At 48.8% G+C, this 16,766-nt stretch overlaps 1 protein-coding gene across 4 annotated transcripts in view; it reads left to right on the forward strand.

The window, feature by feature from the left end:
* Positions 1–16,766, forward strand: part of FOXJ2 (forkhead box J2) — a 53,543-nt gene that overhangs the window by 12,133 nt on the left and 24,644 nt on the right. For all 4 annotated transcript variants that reach the window (XM_068255218.1, XM_068255217.1, XM_068255215.1 and 1 more), the window contains exons 2-5: positions 8,093–8,411; positions 10,336–10,410; positions 16,132–16,212; positions 16,614–16,745. In XM_068255218.1, coding sequence (XP_068111319.1) covers positions 8,100–8,411; positions 10,336–10,410; positions 16,132–16,212; positions 16,614–16,745 — 600 coding nt within the window. In that variant the 5' untranslated portion in view covers positions 8,093–8,099. The remainder of the gene's footprint in view (positions 1–8,092; positions 8,412–10,335; positions 10,411–16,131; positions 16,213–16,613; positions 16,746–16,766) is intronic.

Here is a 16,766-nt window from a genome sequence, read left to right on the forward strand (position 1 = left end):
TCCGATCGCCGCCGATCCGCCGCTATTCGTCGCGCTACATGAATTTTTTTTTTTAAAAAACACTACTTTGCTGCCCCCTGGCGGATTTTTTTAAACCGCCAGGAGGGTTAAACTAGTGCCACTTCCTGACGTGTCGCATTGACTGGCGGCCTCTTTAATCAGCAGCCAAAAACTCTCTTACAATTTCATGGGGGGGGGGGGGGGGGGGGGGCTCTGTCCATCATCCATGCCAAGCACTAGCAAGTGTCCACCTGGTGAACAATAGCAGCTGACAGGTGGTGAGTTCACCACTTTCAGCTGCTTGTGGAAAAGAGGCTTTAGGGCCCTTTTCCACTTCAAGAAAACCTGTAACTAAAAAACAAAGTTCCCCTGGGGGGTACTCACCTTGGGTGGGGGAAGCCTCTGGATCCTATTGAGGCTTTCCCCGTCCTCCTGTGTCCCACGTCAGTCTCGCTGTGCCCCTCCGAACAGCGGGGATGTAAATATTCACCTTCCCGGCTCCAGTGCAGGCGCAGTATCGGCTCTCCGCTCGGAGATAGGCGGAAATAACCGATCGCTGTCAGTCCGCTCTACTGCACAGGCGCATGTCTCCTGCGCCTGCGTAGTAGAGCTGACCCAACAGAGATCGGCTATTTCAGCCTATTTCCGTGCTGAGAGCTGCAACAGCACCCCCGCTGGAGCCAGGGCAGGTAAATATATCAAGCCTGGTCAGGTTTGTTGAGCCAGGATTGCGGGATGCTTTCGGGGAGCCAGCGCTGGACTGCCTGCAGCTACAGGGATGGGGGAAGCCTCATTATTCCCTCCACGAGTTAGTTTTTTTTTAAACTCCCATGGACTTGCGTTAAAATCTGGGCAAAATTGCCACGTTTGGGTTTTTTCAGAAAACTGCAATCGCAATCTATTTTGCAGTGATTTTAATACATTGGAAGCGCTTATTAAAAATGAAAACTGTTCATAAACTAGCAGCTGCACAGAAGAAAAGTTCAAACCTAGCAACTTGATGATTTTATGTGGACGGCGATGATGGTTATTATTATTATTATTATTGGTGTAATTTGCCTTCTTAAAACTGAAGGAAACTTGCAATAATTCAGCTTTTATGTGAACATTTTTGTTTCCCCAAATGCACCACTACTGAATACGCAAATTCTCTCTTTATGCCCCAAGCATCCAGAACCGCTGGTGTATAGCAAGCCTATAGCTTCAAATTTTACACAGCCACATCAACCCCACATATAGAAAGCCTGTTTCGGACTTTTGGTCCTCCTCAGTACATGGCAGGGATTGACATTATTACTTTTGTTTTAAAATGTTGCAAATGATCCCTCCTAGGTGCATGTTATGTTTTTTAATAAGTACAGCAAGGCACATTGGGCATCTTATTATCAAAAGTGAGAACCTAACACACTTAAAGAGAACCCGAGGCGGTTTTGTGAAATCCTATTAGGACACAGAGCCATATTCTGTATACAATGACCAGCCTCAGTGTTCTTCTATTGTGTGTTCAGCCCCCCCCCATTGGGGGAGCAGTGGGGTGGTGAGTGGCAGGGTAGAGGTAAAAAACAGGCTAGCGACAATCTGAGTGTCTGCTAGCCTGATGTTTTTTTAATGGGGGACAGCAGAGCCGGGGGAGGGGGGGGATATCTAGATGCACTATAGAAGATTACAGAGGCTGGTCATTGTATGCAGAATATACCTTTGTGTCCTAATAGGATTTCACAAACCCACCTTGGGATCCGAGATGAAAAACTAAAGGTAGCCATACACTGGTCGATTTGCCATCAGATTCGACCAACAGACAGATCCCTATCTGATCGAATCTGATCAGAGAGGGATCGTATGGCTACCTTTACTGCAAACAGATTGTGAACCGATTTCAGCCTGAAACCGTTCACAATCTGTGGTGGCGGGTCTCCGCTCTTCTTCTCCGCTCTGTCTGCTCTGGTCTCCGGCATGCTTCCCTTCTTCCTGTTTGGGGGAAGTTTAAACAGTAGAGGGCCCTCTACTGTTTAAACTTCCTGCCGGGACAGGAAGAAGGGAAGCATGCCGGAGACCAGACCAGAGCGGAGACGGAGAAAAAGAGCGGACACCCGGGAGTCGCGCCGGCGGAGCAGGTGATGTATGCGGCTCTATTGCGTCGGTCGTCGGGCACTCGAACGCCGCTAGCGATGCGCTCTTTACCCGCGGGCGATCGACGGTTATTTTCCGCACGGCGCGATCGACGGGATCGGACGGAATGGATCGAAATTCGGCGTGTAGCGTGAACGATTGGCAGCAGATTCGATCCCAGTGATCGAATCTGCTGTCGAAACGGCGGCAAATCGGGCCAGTGTATGGCCAGCTTAACTGTAACAAGTGACTTGTCTATCTATCTTATCTAAAGTTTAGATAAGCTTTAATAGTTTGATTATTTATTCCTGTAATACAATGAGGGCAGCCATGTTCTGTTTGTCACAGGCTGAGGGCTGGAGATGCTATCAGCTTGCCTGTGTGTAATGTGAAAAATTCAGTCCCCTCTCCTCCTCCCCTCTGCCTCTGAAATCTCTGGCTAGTAACCTCCTCCTCCTCCTGCTCAGACTGAGTTCCCATAAGCCCTTGCTACGGTGCTAAGGCACTGTAAAAAGCTGTGGGCGACGCTTGTTTAGTTTATAGGGAATTACGAGAATAAAAAAAAAGTATTTGGCTTGAGGAATGCCCTATAAACTATACGAAAGGAACACAATTATGCAATGAGTAAAAGTTTATCTCGGAACTGTAGTGAAAATAACATAATTAATAAAATAACTTTTCGTTAACAATATTAATTTATAGATTATTTAGTCAATGTTTGCCCACTGTAATATCTTTCCTGTCCCTGATTTACATTCTGAAACTTATCACTGGTGGTGACATATTTAGTTCTGCCAGGTGATCTGTATGGAACGTTCATTACTGAGAGTTCTATGCACAGAGGGAGGTATTGCTTACCGGGCAGTTGGAAAAAGCTGTTATTTCCTACAATGCAACAAGGTTAAGGCAGGGAACACACTTGACTGTTTTCGTGCGTGTTTTCTGCACAGAAAAACTGAAAATTCATGTTAATCAATGGGCTAGTTCATACTTAATATGTTGTTCATGCGCAGAAAAAAAACTGACATTCTGCATGACGACTCTGCACATTTTGTCAGTTTTCTCTATCAATTACATCAGCTGCTGTGAAAAAAATGCACGCGTTTTCCTGCATCAAAACACACTTGGTGTGCAGAAAAAGTATGCAGAAAACAGAAAGACAAGTGTGTTCCCTGCCTCAAAGACAGCAAACTGTCAGGACCTTGGTTATGACCTCACACTGTGGGAGGGGTTTCTACACAATATCAGCCATACAGACCCCCCTGATGATCTATTTGAGAAAAGGTAAAGATTTATCATGGGAAAGCGGGTATCAGCTACTGATTGGGATGAAGTTCAATCCTTCGTTAAAGTTCCTCTTTAATTTAGCTTTAAATAGCAATAGCTGACTCCAAAACAAGTGTGTGATATTACCAGACTGACACCAGCAGGCCTGCTGTATGTCAGAGAAGGTTCCGAGCATATGAAACATCACCACATGAGCGTCATGTAAGAGAGAGGACCAGGTGCACATTCTGGTCTTATTCCAGATCCAACAGGAGGAGTAGCCAAGCTACTCGCCAATACAGAGGCACAGCAAGACTTTCTCCTTTGTAGCTATCTACAAACCTCCACAGATCAGGAGCTTCAGGGACTCACAGAGCTGCTTCTCAGCCACACAGATCATGAACTCCCGCATTTCCATCTCTGCAGCCCAGCTCAAGGCTTCATAGAGCTTACCCCCCCCCCCCCCCACGCACCCAACACCACAACTCATAGTTGTTCACCTCCTCCATTCACTCTAAAGCAGATCTGAACTCAGAACTTCCTCTCTGCTCTAAAAATAAGCAACAGCATAATAACCTTTAAAGGAAAACATTTCTTTATTACAGCTGATACACACCCTGCAATAAATGTGCAGCCAGTTAAATCCCAAGAAAAGAGTAATGTAGATTGGCACAAGATGCTAAGGACTGTAGACAGGTAGGGGGTAACAGGTCACTCCAGCTGTGCCTCCAGACAATTAGAGTCGTAATCCATAAACTTTAGAACAGAAAGTATCCGGGCACCAGCAGCAGCAGTATGCTTAGTAAACCTTTAATGCATCCCCAAACCGCATGACATACAAAGTGAAATGCCTAACGTCGTTTCACAGGACAAAACCTGCTTCTTCAGAGGCAACCAGTAACTTAGTTAGGTAAGTAAGTTACTGGTTGCCTCTGAAGAAGCAGGTTTTGTCCTGTAAAACGACGCCAGGCATTTCACTTTGTATGTCATGCGGTTTGGGGATGCATTAAAGGTTTACTAAGCATACTGCTGCTGCTGGTGCCCGGATACTTTCTTTTCTAAAGTTTATGAATAAATGTGCAGCGTGTCCACTTCCTGCTTTCATGGAAGCAGACATAGGGTTAAGATCCTGTGTTTACTAATTACTGCCCTGCCGAGGCAGCCAACTGACACAGCTGAGAAATCAAATTACGTTTGTGATTAGTCACAAATGAAGGGGAATTAGGGCTCGTTCACATTGCGTTCCGCTCTCGTTAAGCTCAACACACACCATACAATCTTGGTTGTACAGATTTACCAAATCTATGTAGTAGAAGGGCTAACAGATTGAAAATACATTGAATGATTGATTGGATTAACTCTAAAGCCGCATCTACACGCGTAGATGCGGCCGCGATGTTCCTTATCAATCGAGCCGCTGATGCGGCTCGATTGATAAGATCCGACAGGACGGATCTTGCTTCCGCCGATTCCCTGCTCGCTCCCCGTGAGGGGACAATGGCAGGGAATCGAGCGGAAGATAAGCGGCGCCAGCGGGAACAAGCGGGGAATCGATCCGGCGCACGCACGGCGAGCGGGGATGCGGCAGGCACGTGCGGGGACGCGGAAGAGGCGAGCTGCCAGATCGCCGCCTCATCTACACGTGTAGATGAGGCTTTATACTACATGAAAGTGGTAAGATTGAACAACCAAGATTGTATGGTGTGTGTTGAGCCTTAGAGTTCGTGTTGGGCGTTTTTTGACACATTTTTTTTCTCCATTCCCGGCGCTTGCGTGGGCGTTCTGTTTTTGTGAAAAGCGCTTTTCTAAGCACTTTTCCCAAGCGTTTTTTTTTTTATTCACTCCCTGGCGCAAGTCAGGAAGTGAGCTCTTTGACCCGGAAAATAATACAGTGTATTTATTCTTTGAAGCGCGAACGCAATCGCCCCACAAAGCGATTTTGTGAGTGTTTAGCACCCTTCCTATACCTTCCATTGAGGCGGAATCGCCTCAAAAATGGTACAGGCATCGCTTTGCCGACCGCAAAGCGAGCGCAACGCACTGATATGAACCTTCATAGAGAATCATTGCACAAGCATTTTGGGGGCGATTTTGAAAATCACTTGCGCTCGAAAAAGGGCAAAAACGCCCCTAGTGTGAACGAGCTCTTAGACAGTAATGTAAGAGTGAACAGAGGCGCCAGCAGGATAAAAGGTTCTAAAAGGCTTAACGTCCCTCAGGAGTTGGTGGTGGACTCGCCTTCCCGAAGCAGACAAGATACCGTGAGTTTTATGACAACAGGTTTATTAATATACTCCAAAACAAACCGTGCAACGCGTTTCACGGGTATGTTCCCGCTTCCTCAGGCAATAAACAGATAGGAGTACACAGTATAGTCTCAGGCCCGGTTCACACTTGCGTTTTGATGAAATACTTACCGGTGGCACGGGTCCGTTCCGGTCTGGTCCGTTCTGAGAACTTCCGTTCGCCATCAGGAGGCCATCAGGATCCGGTCAGGTCACGTTCAGTTTTCATCCGGATCTTCTTCCGTTCTTCATGCGTCCTGGATCCGTTTCTGTTTTCAAAGAGGGGCCTGGAAGGTCTGGAAAAGCGCTGGAGTCCTTCTTGGGGAGAGCCTGCTGTGCAGACATCATCCTCCTCGCCCCTCAGGGCCCTGCGTCTGGATGGTCGGGTCCTTCCCTGTCCTCCGCTGTGTTCTGGGGTGGCTGTGGAGAGGCTGGGGGCTCTCCGGCGCTGGGTACATCCACATGGCCGCCTGTACCATAGAGAACCCCACAGGAAGTGGGGTAGGACGTCCGGATTTCATCCGTTTCCTCTCAAAACTCTTGTGCTGGATTTCTTATCCGGTCCGGCGGCGGTGGACGGAGGACCGGTCTGGAAAATTAAAGCAGGTTGGAAAATTCCGGACCGCAGACCGCGTCCAGAGGAACGGACGAGTGCGCACGGGTCCATTGATTAACATTGGTCCCTTAATCGTCCGTTCCGTTTGCGGACCTTGCGGTCCGCAAAACAATGCGAGTGTGAACCAAGCCTCAAGGTCACGAATAGCGCCTCTATTCAAGACCTTGAGGCAGCGGGAACATACCCGTGAAATGCGTTGCACTGTTTGTTTTGGAGTATATTAATAAACCTGTTGTCATAAAACTGACGGTATCTTGTCTGCTTCGGGGAGGCGAGTCCACCACCACCTCCTGAGGGATTTTAAGCCTTTTAGAACCTTTTATCCTGCTGGCGCCTCTGTTCACTCTTACATTATCAATATCCACCCCTGGTGGAGGGGTCAATCTCCACCTTTTTCCTTGATCTACAGAGAGTGACTTTTAATCCTGAGTGAGGACAGGTCTAATCTCCTCACCTGCCTATACATGTATATACTCACGTTTGTGAGTATATACAATATATACTTTTCATTTCCAACTCCTTGTTTTGCATACTACACTATATTGGGCTCTCGGTATTTCTTTTGTCTTTACCGAGCTCTTAGACAGGCTAAACTCTCCAAACACTTACAGGGTTCATTTCTCTATGTTTGCCTTCTGTCCTGTGTGAGAGTTCAGGTACACTTTAAGGACTCCACAAAGTCTTTGGAGATCTCACCTGTCCCAGGGTCACAACAGCAGCCCCAGCCATGGTCATGAAGGCCACATTCATCTCCCAAAAAGTATAGCAAAGTCCAGATCAAGTAAGCTCTTCTGGTTGGTCCTCTTAAAGTTACAAACTGAGCATAAAAAGGTTAAAAGATCCCACTGTAGGGTTATTTAATTTGTTTTCATAAAGACAGAGTGAGTGGAAGGTCTTACCTTATCGGTGAGGTTTAGTATGCAAGGTCCCTTGCAGGCAGTCTGTGAGCTGCGGTGCTAGAAGTTATTGGGCCTCTATGCAAGCAGTCTGTGGGGCCATAATGTAAGCAGTCAGGTGGGTCTCAGTGCAGTCTCTCTGTACACCCATGTGCAGGCAATCTTTAGGGTCACTTGCAGGCAGTCTGTGAGCTGCGGTGCTAGAAGTTATTGGGCCTCTGTGCAGGCAATCTTTAGGGTCACTTGCAGGTAGTCTGTGAGCCTCTGTGCAGCCATGCTGTTCAGATGTGTGCAAGCTAGTCTGAGGGCTCCTTATGTCAGGCAGGCTCTAAGCCCCAGCAAGTTGTCCTGTGCAGGTGGCATGTGAGACAATATGTTATAATAAATGTGGTGCCTGGCTGTAAGCAGTCTTGGGGCCTGTGTGGAGGTAATCTGCTGTCCTCTGTACCGACAGTGTGTGGAACTGTGATGTGGGCTTCTGTGTAGGCAGTCTGTGATCTGCTCTGTACAATGTGTGAAACCATGGTGTGGGCCTCTGTACGGACAATGTGTGGGACCATGGTGTAGTCTTAGCGCTCTTGTGTAGGCAGTCTGTGGGGCCCTCTACAGTGTGTAGGCAGTCTGTGGGGCCCTCTACAGTGTGTGGGCAGTCTGTGGGCTCTTTTACAGTTTATGGGACCATGGTGTAGGCAATATGTGGTCCCCCCATGTAGAGACAGTGTGTGGGGCCATGGCAATCTGTGGTCCACCCTGTACAGTGTGAGGAACCATGATGTAAGCAATCTATGGGCCCCTGTGTAGGCAGTCTGTAGGCCCCTTAGATTTCTGAGTAGGACAAGGAAAAGTGGGAAACGGGAAATAGTAGGTCTAGTTATTTGTTTACCATTATAGACCCTCTAATGATCTGTTTTCTTCCTCAGCTCCAAAATGGCGTCAGACCTGGGCAGCAGCCTGACCTCCATAGACTGGCTGCCTCAGCTGACCATCCAGGCTTGTGTGAAGGGCTCTCAGCAGGCCACTGGAGGACGGAAAGGGCCCGGCTCCCCTACAGACTCTAATGCCATGCTGAGTAAGGAGGAGGCCGCCGCCCATCGTGATGGAAAACCGCCTTACAGCTATGCCAACCTCATTCAGTACGCCATCAACTCAGCTCCTGCCAGACGTATGACCCTCAGCGAGATCTACCGATGGATCTGCGACAACTTCCCGTATTACCGTAACGCCGGGGTAGGATGGAAGGTGAGGAGGGCTGTGGATATGGTAATACGGTTATCTCTGCTGCATATATCCACCACACAGGGCTCTAGATGTAAAACATGGCTGATTCCAGCAACTTGACCCAACCAGCCTGACAGCCATGTTCACCAGACTATATAAGCACACCTAACAAATTCTTATCGACAGTCTTATGGAAACCGCCACAACCTGGAACAATTATTTTTACATGGGTTACACAGAACATACATTTCAAAATCTGGTCCTCGGGCCAAATCTGGCCTACAGAGACATCAAAATTGGCCGCCAGGTGGTTTCCCCACTTTACATCTAGATCACCAGGGAAGCCAGATAGGGGAGGGAGGTGGATAGAACTAGACACTAGGGAACTGTTTAGGGGTGACCACTAGATACCAGGAAACTTTATTGGGGATGGAGGACCACTCAACACAAGGGAACTGTATAAGGGAGGGAGGAGGGCCACTAGACACGGGGGAACTGCATAGGGGAGGAACACTAGACACCGGGGAACTGCAAAGGGAAGGGAGGAGGGCCACTAGACACCAGGGAACTGTATGGGGGAGGAGGGCCATTAGACACCAAGTGGCTACTAAACATTAAAGGACAACGAAAGCAAAAGAGCAAGAGAGATATAAAGGCTGCCATATTTATTTCCTTTGAGGGCCGTTTCCACTAGTGCGGCGCGATTTAAATGGGAAAATCGCGGCAACGAATCCGCATGCGGTTTCGTTGCCTTTTCTATGCGGATTTTCACACGGAATCGCTCGCGGTTTGCACGACGTGATTTTAACCATGTCAATGCCGGCAAGCATTGACATGGGTTTTTAAGCGGAAACGCACGCAGAAACACCGGGAAAACTGCAAGACTAAAATGCTTGCGGTTTTCCTATTACATTACATTACCGACGAATCGCGTGCAGGTGTGGCGTGCAAATTCTGATAGGTCTGCCGTGCAGATTTTTTCTGCACGACAAACCGCACAGAATCCCACACAAGTGGAAACGGGCCCATCCACTTGTATTGTCTATGCGAATCTGCATGCAGGAAACGCATGCAGATTCGCTCTAGTGGAAAAGGGGCCCTAAAGCATTACCAGTTGCCTGGCTATCCTGCTGATCCTCTGTCTCTAAGGGCCCTTTTCCACCAGCGCGTTTGCGCTGGCTGAATCTCAAAAACGCAAACCGCTAGCGATTTTACAATCGCTACGGTTTGCTTTTTAACATAGGAATCGCGGTAGGTCATTTCCACTACCGCGATTCGTTTTTGCCAGGAACGCGAACGCGCGGCGGAGCGATATTTGCCGCGATTTTGCTATGCAGTGCATAGCATAGCAAAATCGCGGCCGCGAACGTCGGGGAATCGCCGGTAATTGCGATTCAGCAATCGCTAGCGTTCAGCGTGAGCGCTAGCGATTGCTAGTGGAAAAGGGCCCTAATACTTTCAGTCAAGCATGCAGCAGATCAGATGTTTTATTGTCAGATCTGACAAGATTAGCCACATGCTTGTTTCTGGTGTTACTCAGACACTGCTGCAGCCAAATAGATCTGCAGGGCTGCCAGGCAACTGGTATTGTTTAAAAGGAAATGAATGTCAGCTTCCATATTCTTCTCACTTCAGTTGTCCTTTAGGGTTGGTCCGTGACTTGGTCCCAGTGTTCAATTTCGGCCCATTTTGTTTGTTTGGCACCCTTGACATAGTGCATTACTTTAAATTAATTATGCATTTAAAAAAAAAAAAAAAAAAAAAAAAAAAAGGTTGTAGAAAGAAATGACATTTTTGTAGGGGAAGCCCCATGAATTGTATACACACCCCTGTACCATTGCACTGATAGTTGGATATGAGCTAGTCTGAGTGGCGGTACTGGGAATTGTTACCTTGGACCCCTGTGTAACGCACAGCCTGACTCTTCATACTTTGTGCTTTGCAGAATTCAATCCGCCACAACCTGTCCCTGAACAAGTGTTTCAGAAAAGTGCCGCGGCCCAGAGACGACCCCGGAAAGGTCAGTATCTGCTCCTGGGGTGGTGGGGCTGGGAAATCTGAAAATGGGTGCATCACAGCTGACTGCTTAAAGGAAAACAATAGCGAAAGGGAAATGCAAACCACTTTATTCCCCAGTAAAAATGCTGTGATTTTCAGCCGTAACTTATACAGAGATCAGGTGACACCACTGATTGCATGCCTGTCCCAGGAGTGACTCCACTGGCTGCATGCTTGTTCCAGGTGTGACTGCACCTGCTGCATGCTTGTTCCAGGTGTGACTCCACTGGCTGCATGCTTGCTTCAAGTGTGACTCCACTGGCTGCATGCTTGCTTCAAGTGTGACTCCACTGGCTGCATGCTTGCTTCAAGTGTGACTCCACTGGCTGCATGCTTGCTTCAAGTGTGACTCCACTGGCTGCATGCTTGTCCCAGGTGTGAAGGACTGGCAGCATGCCTGTTCCAGGTGTGACTCCACTGGCTGCATGCCTGTCCCAGGAGTGGCTCCACTGGCTGCATGCCTGTTCCGGGTGTGACTCCACTGGCTGCATGCCTGTTCCAGGTGGGACTCCACTGACTGTATGCTTGCTTCAAGTGTGACTCCACTGGCTGCATGCCTGTTCCGGGTGTGGCTCCACTGGCTGCATGCTTGTTCCAGGTGTGACTCCACTGGCAGCATGCTTGTTCCAGGTGTGACTCCACTGGCTGCATGCCTGTTCCAGGTGTGACTCCACTGGCTGCATGCCTGTTCCAGGTGTGACTCCACTGGTTGCATGCCTGTTCCAGGTGTGACTCCACTGGCTGCATGCCTGTTCCAGGTGGGACTCCACTGACTGTATGCTTGCTTCAAGTGTGGCTCCACTGGCTGCATGCCTGTTCTGGGTGTGGCTCCACTGGCTGCATGCTTGTTCCAGGTGTGACTCCACTGGCTGCATGCCTGTTCCAGGTGTGACCCCACTGGCTGCATGCCTGTTCCAGGTGTGGCTCTATTGGCTGCATGCCTGTTCCAGGTGTGGTTTCACTGACTGCATGCTTGTTCCAGGTGTGACTACTGACTGCATGCTTGTTCCAGGTGTGACTCCACTGGCTGCATGCCTGTTCCAGGTGTGACCCCACTGACTGCATGCTTGTCCCAGGTGTGACTCCACTGACTGCATGCTTGCTTCAAGTGTGACTCCACTGGCTGCATGCTTGTCCCAGGTGTGACTACTGACTGCATGCTTGTTCCAGGTGTGATTCCACTGGCTGCATGCCTGTTCCAGGTGTGACTCCATTGGCTGCATGCTTGTCCCAGGTGTGACTACTGACTGCATGCTTGTTCCAGGTGTGATTCCACTGGCTGCATGCCTGTTCCAGGTGAGACTCCACTGGCTGCATGCTTGTTCCAGGTGTGACTCCACTGGCTGCATGCTTGTTCCAGGTGGGGCTCCACTGGCTGCATGCTTGTTCTAGGTGGGGCTCCACTGGCTGCATGCTTGTTCCAGGTGTGACTCAACTGGCTGCATGCCTGTTCCAGGTGTGACTCCATTGGCTGCATGCCTGTTCCAGGTGCGACTCCACTGGCTGCATGCCTGTTCCAGGTGCGACTCCACTGGCTGCATGCCTGTTCCAGGTGTGACCCCGCTGGCTGCATGCCTGTTCCAGGTGTGACTCCACTGGCTGCATGCCTGTTCCAGGTGTGACTCCATTGGCTGCATGCCTGTTCCAGGTGCGACTCCACTGGCTGCATGCCTGTTCCAGGTGCGACTCCACTGGCTGCATGCCTGTTCCAGGTGTGACTCCACTGGCTGCATGCCTGTTCCAGGTGTGACTCCATTGACTGAATGCTTGTTCCAGGTGTGATTCCACTGGCTGCATGCCTGTTCCAGGTGTGACCCCGCTGGCTGTATGCTTGTTCCAGGTGTGACTCCACTGGCTGCATGCCTGTTCCAGGTGTGATTCCGCTGGCTGCATGCTTGTTCCAGGTGTGATTCCGCTGGCTGCATGCCTGTTCCAGGTGTGACTCCGCTGGCTGCATGCCTGTTCCAGGTGTGACTCCACTGGCTGCATGCCTGTTTCAGGTGTGACTCCATTGGCTGCATGCCTGTTCCAGGTGTGACTCCACTGGCTGCATGCCTGTTCCAGGTGTGACCCCACTGGCTGCATGCCTGTTCCAGGTGTGACTCCATTGACTGCATGCTTGTTCCAGGTGTGATTCCACTGGCTGCATGCCTGTTCCAGGTGTGACCCCACTGGCTGCATGCTTGTTCCAGGTGTGACTCCACTGGCTGCATGCCTGTTCCAGGTGTGACCCCACTGGCTGCATGCCTGTTCCAGGTGTGACCCCACTGGCTGCATGCCTGTTCCAGGTGTGACCCCACTGGCTGCATGCCTGTTCCAGGTGTGACCCCACTGGCTGCATGCTTGTTCCAGGTGTGACTCCACTGGCTGCATGCTTGTTCCAGGTGTGATTCCACTGGCTGCATGCCTGTTCCAGGTGTGACCCCACTGGCTGCATGCTTGTTCCAGGTGTGACCCCACTGGCTGCATGCTTGTTCCAGGTGTGATTCCACTGGCTGCATGCTTGTTCCAGGTGTGACTCCACTGGCTGCATGCTTGTTCCAGGTGTGACTCCACTGGCTGCATGCTTGTTCCAGGTGTGATTCCGCTGGCTGCATGCCTGTTCCAGGTGGGACTCCATCCAGGCACTGGATAGAAACGATGCTCATAGTTTATATCTATTATTATTTTCTTTTAATGCTTTAAAAGTAATTAGCAGCAAAACCTAATCTGCATGCAAACTGCAACCAGTTTTGCATCAAATTAGAAACATTTGCAGTTCAGTGATCCTAAAGGGAACCTTAACTGAGAGGGATATGGATGTCTCCTTTTAAACCATACCAGTTGCCTGGCAGTCCTGCTGATCTCTTTGGCTACAGTATTGGCTGAATCACACACCTGAAACAAGCATGCAGCTAATCCAGTCTGAGTGCAGTCAGAGCACCTGATCTGCATGCTTGTTCAGGGGCTGTGTATAAAAGTATTAGAGACACAGAGTCAGGTAACTGGTATTATTTTAAAAGGAAAAATCCATATCCTTATCAGTTTAGGTTCCCTATAAATACCATAACTGGGCTCTGCCTGGGAGAACTGGCTGATCTTTATCAGTACAGCAGGAGCTGTAGAAACCCCTTCTGAAAGTGCCTTTAAATTTGAACTCTGTAACATTTTAGGGACAGTGGATGCACTTTTACTGATCTCGGGAATTTTAAGCTAGAAAAAAGGTGCTCAAACATAAACTGCATGAAAGTGATATAACTTCAGGGATTTTGTAACTCCTACAGGACCGCGTCATGCCGATGGGCGTGGCAGCCCCAGGACCGCCTAGCTCCGATCGGTGTAAGGTCCTGGGCTGGCTTTTGCAGGAGATCTCGCGCACGTTGCACGAGCATCTCCTGCTTGCGGCGATCGCTGCTAGGAGACTGTTAGACGGCCAAACCGCCATCTATTTACTCAGTACAGCGCTGCGCTCTAAGAGGGACAAAAGCTGCGATCTAAGAGGGACAAAAGCGATTTGCTGTGATAGGCTGAAGCCTATCACAGCCGATCACGCCAATTGGCTGGCGTGGGGAGGGAGGGGGGAATAGGAAATATATTTAAAAAATTACAAATATTTAAAAAATAATGCAATACATATTTAATTAAAAAAAAAAAAACACCTGGGGTGTGATCTGACCCCACCAACAGAGAGCTCTGTTGGTGGGCAGAAAAGGGGGGGGGAATCACTTGTGTGCCAAGTTGTGCAGCCCTGCAGCTTGGCCTTAAAGCTGCAGTGGCCATTTTTGTGAAAAATAGCCTGGTCTTTAGGGAGGGTAAAGCCTGTGGTCCTAAAGTGGTTAAAGGAGAACTGTAGCGAGAGGTATGTGAAGGCTGACATATTTATTTCCTTTTACGCAGTACCAGTTGCCTGGCTGTTCTGCTGATCCTCTGCCTCCAATGCTGGGAATACACAATGCGTTTTTGAGGCAGATAGATTATTATTATTATTATTATTATTATTATTTAGTATTTATATAGCGCCGACATATTACGCAGCGCTGTACAGTATATATATATATATATATATATATATATATATATATATATATATATATATATATATATATATATCTCTTGCCACTAACTGTCCCTCAAAGGAGCTCACAATCTAATCCCTACCATTGCCATATGTCTATATTATGTAGTGTAAGTACTGTAGTCTAGGGCCAATTTTTAGGGGCAGCCAATTAACTTATCTGTATGTTTTTGGAATGTGGGAGGAAACCGGAGTGCCCGGAGGAAACCCACGCAGACACGGAGAGAACATACAAACTCTTTGCAGATAGTGCCCTGGCTGGGATTCGAACCAGGGACCCAGCGCTGCAAGGCGAGAGAGCTAACCACTACGCCACCGTGCTGCCCACAGATAGATTGTTCGATAGATAATTTCCAACATGTCCGATCTCGCTTTCGATCGTTTTACCGCTCAATTTCTGATAGAAGTGAATGGAAATTGATAAGTGAATCGATCGGGAAATCGAGCGGAAAAACGAATCGAAACACGATCGAACGGAAATTCAACTGCATTGTGTATTCCCAGCATAATACTTTTAGCCATAGCCCCTGAACAAGCATGCAGCAGCTCAGGCGTTTCTGGCGTTATTGTCAGATATGACAAGATTAGCTGCATGCTTGTTTCAGGTGCGATTCACCAGGGCTGTGGAGTCGGAGTCGAGGCAATTTTGGGTAGCTGGAGTTGGAGTCTGAGTCGGAGGTTTCATAAACTGAGCAGTCGGGAGTCGGATGATTTTTATAAAACATCCACAGCCCTGATAAGTCGTAGACTAAGGAGGCGGAGCCATTTGGGTACCTGGAGTTTGAGTCGGTAGTTTCATACACTGAGGATTTTAAGTGGGATGATTTTTGTACAGACTTCACAGCCTCCTTCTGACTCGGGTGACTATTGGTTGCTCTATGTGTTCCCAGCATCATATCGCTGCCTTGCACGATTTCCAGCATCCTTAGCTAATGTGTGGGTTATTATTTTCCTGATTAATTGCGTGTTTTGCACATTATGTAAACAGTGTTTTTCATTTGATTCACTGACAATTATTGATGCTGATGTGTATGGTCTCATGCACTACTTTCTGCACTTTTATTGTGCTTTTCTCCTGGCGGACTCAAAGCGCCAGAGCTGCAGCCCGTAGGACGCGCTCTATAGGCAGTAGCAGTGTTAGGGAGACTTGCCTAAGGTCTCCTACTGAATAGGTGGTGGCTTACTGAACAGGCAGAGCTGAGATTCGAACCCAGGTCTCCTGTGTCAGAGGCAGAGCCCTTAACCAGTACACTATCCAGCCGCCAGCGTCGTGTTAAACCCGGGTTCAATCCCCGAGGGTGCTCTTTTATTGAGTGCCTCAGGTGATCATTCATACCAGGTTACCCTTCTATTATCTTCATGTAATATTATTCATATATCATTGTTGGCTTATATATTGCCTGAGAAGTCTGACATGTTTTTAGATGGTTTTATTCATATATAGTGTAATGACGTACAATAAATTGTTTATACGTTTTGCATACTATTTAAACGTGTAGTGCTGTTTTATGGGCCATATTCTCTCCTTGTTAGCCTCCACATACCTGTCGCTACAGTTGTCCTTTAAATTAGGGCGAGAGGCAGGAGATCTGGAGAACAACACTATTTGTGACCTTTTGTGACTTCTAGGGATCTTACTGGATGATTGACAGCTGCCCAAAAGAAGATGTAGCTCTGCCCCGCAGGAAGAGGCCACACCCTGACGATGAGGTAGGCAGGACATTGCGTGTGTGTGTGTGTGTGTGTGTGTGGATGGTGCTGAGGTGGGCTTGGTTGTGTGTGTGGGGGTGATTGTCACGTGGGTGAGATTGTGTGGAGGGGGAGATGGGGAGGGTGGTAAGGTGGGCCTGGTTGTGGGGGGATGAGACATGGGCAAGGGCTACCTTGTGTGTGGAGATGGGGAGGGTGGTAGAGTGGGCCTGGTTGTGTGTGGGGGTGAGGAGTGAGGTTGGTAAGGTGGGGCTGGGTGTCGACTGAGTCTGTGAGGGAAGAGTGGTGAGGTGAAAGTTCCGGTTTCTTTGCCTCTCTCTGCATGTGATTGGATGTTTTAAGTAAACCCGGCTTCCCATCCCCAAACACCCCAGAAAATCCCCTCTGTGTGTTTCTTGCAGCTCTCCCAGGATTCACCGGAACAGGAAGTGAATAAGAGCCCTCTGAGTACCACCAGCGAGGTGTCTGTCCCCCCAGAGACAACCCAGGGGCACCACATGGAGAACAGCTCCCCCCTCCCCAGCTACAGCCAGGTGAGCATCAACTTTCTAAAC

Source organism: Hyperolius riggenbachi, chromosome 10 (assembly GCF_040937935.1).
Source record: "Hyperolius riggenbachi isolate aHypRig1 chromosome 10, aHypRig1.pri, whole genome shotgun sequence".
In the NCBI taxonomy this organism is placed as follows: Eukaryota; Metazoa; Chordata; class Amphibia; order Anura; family Hyperoliidae; genus Hyperolius; species Hyperolius riggenbachi.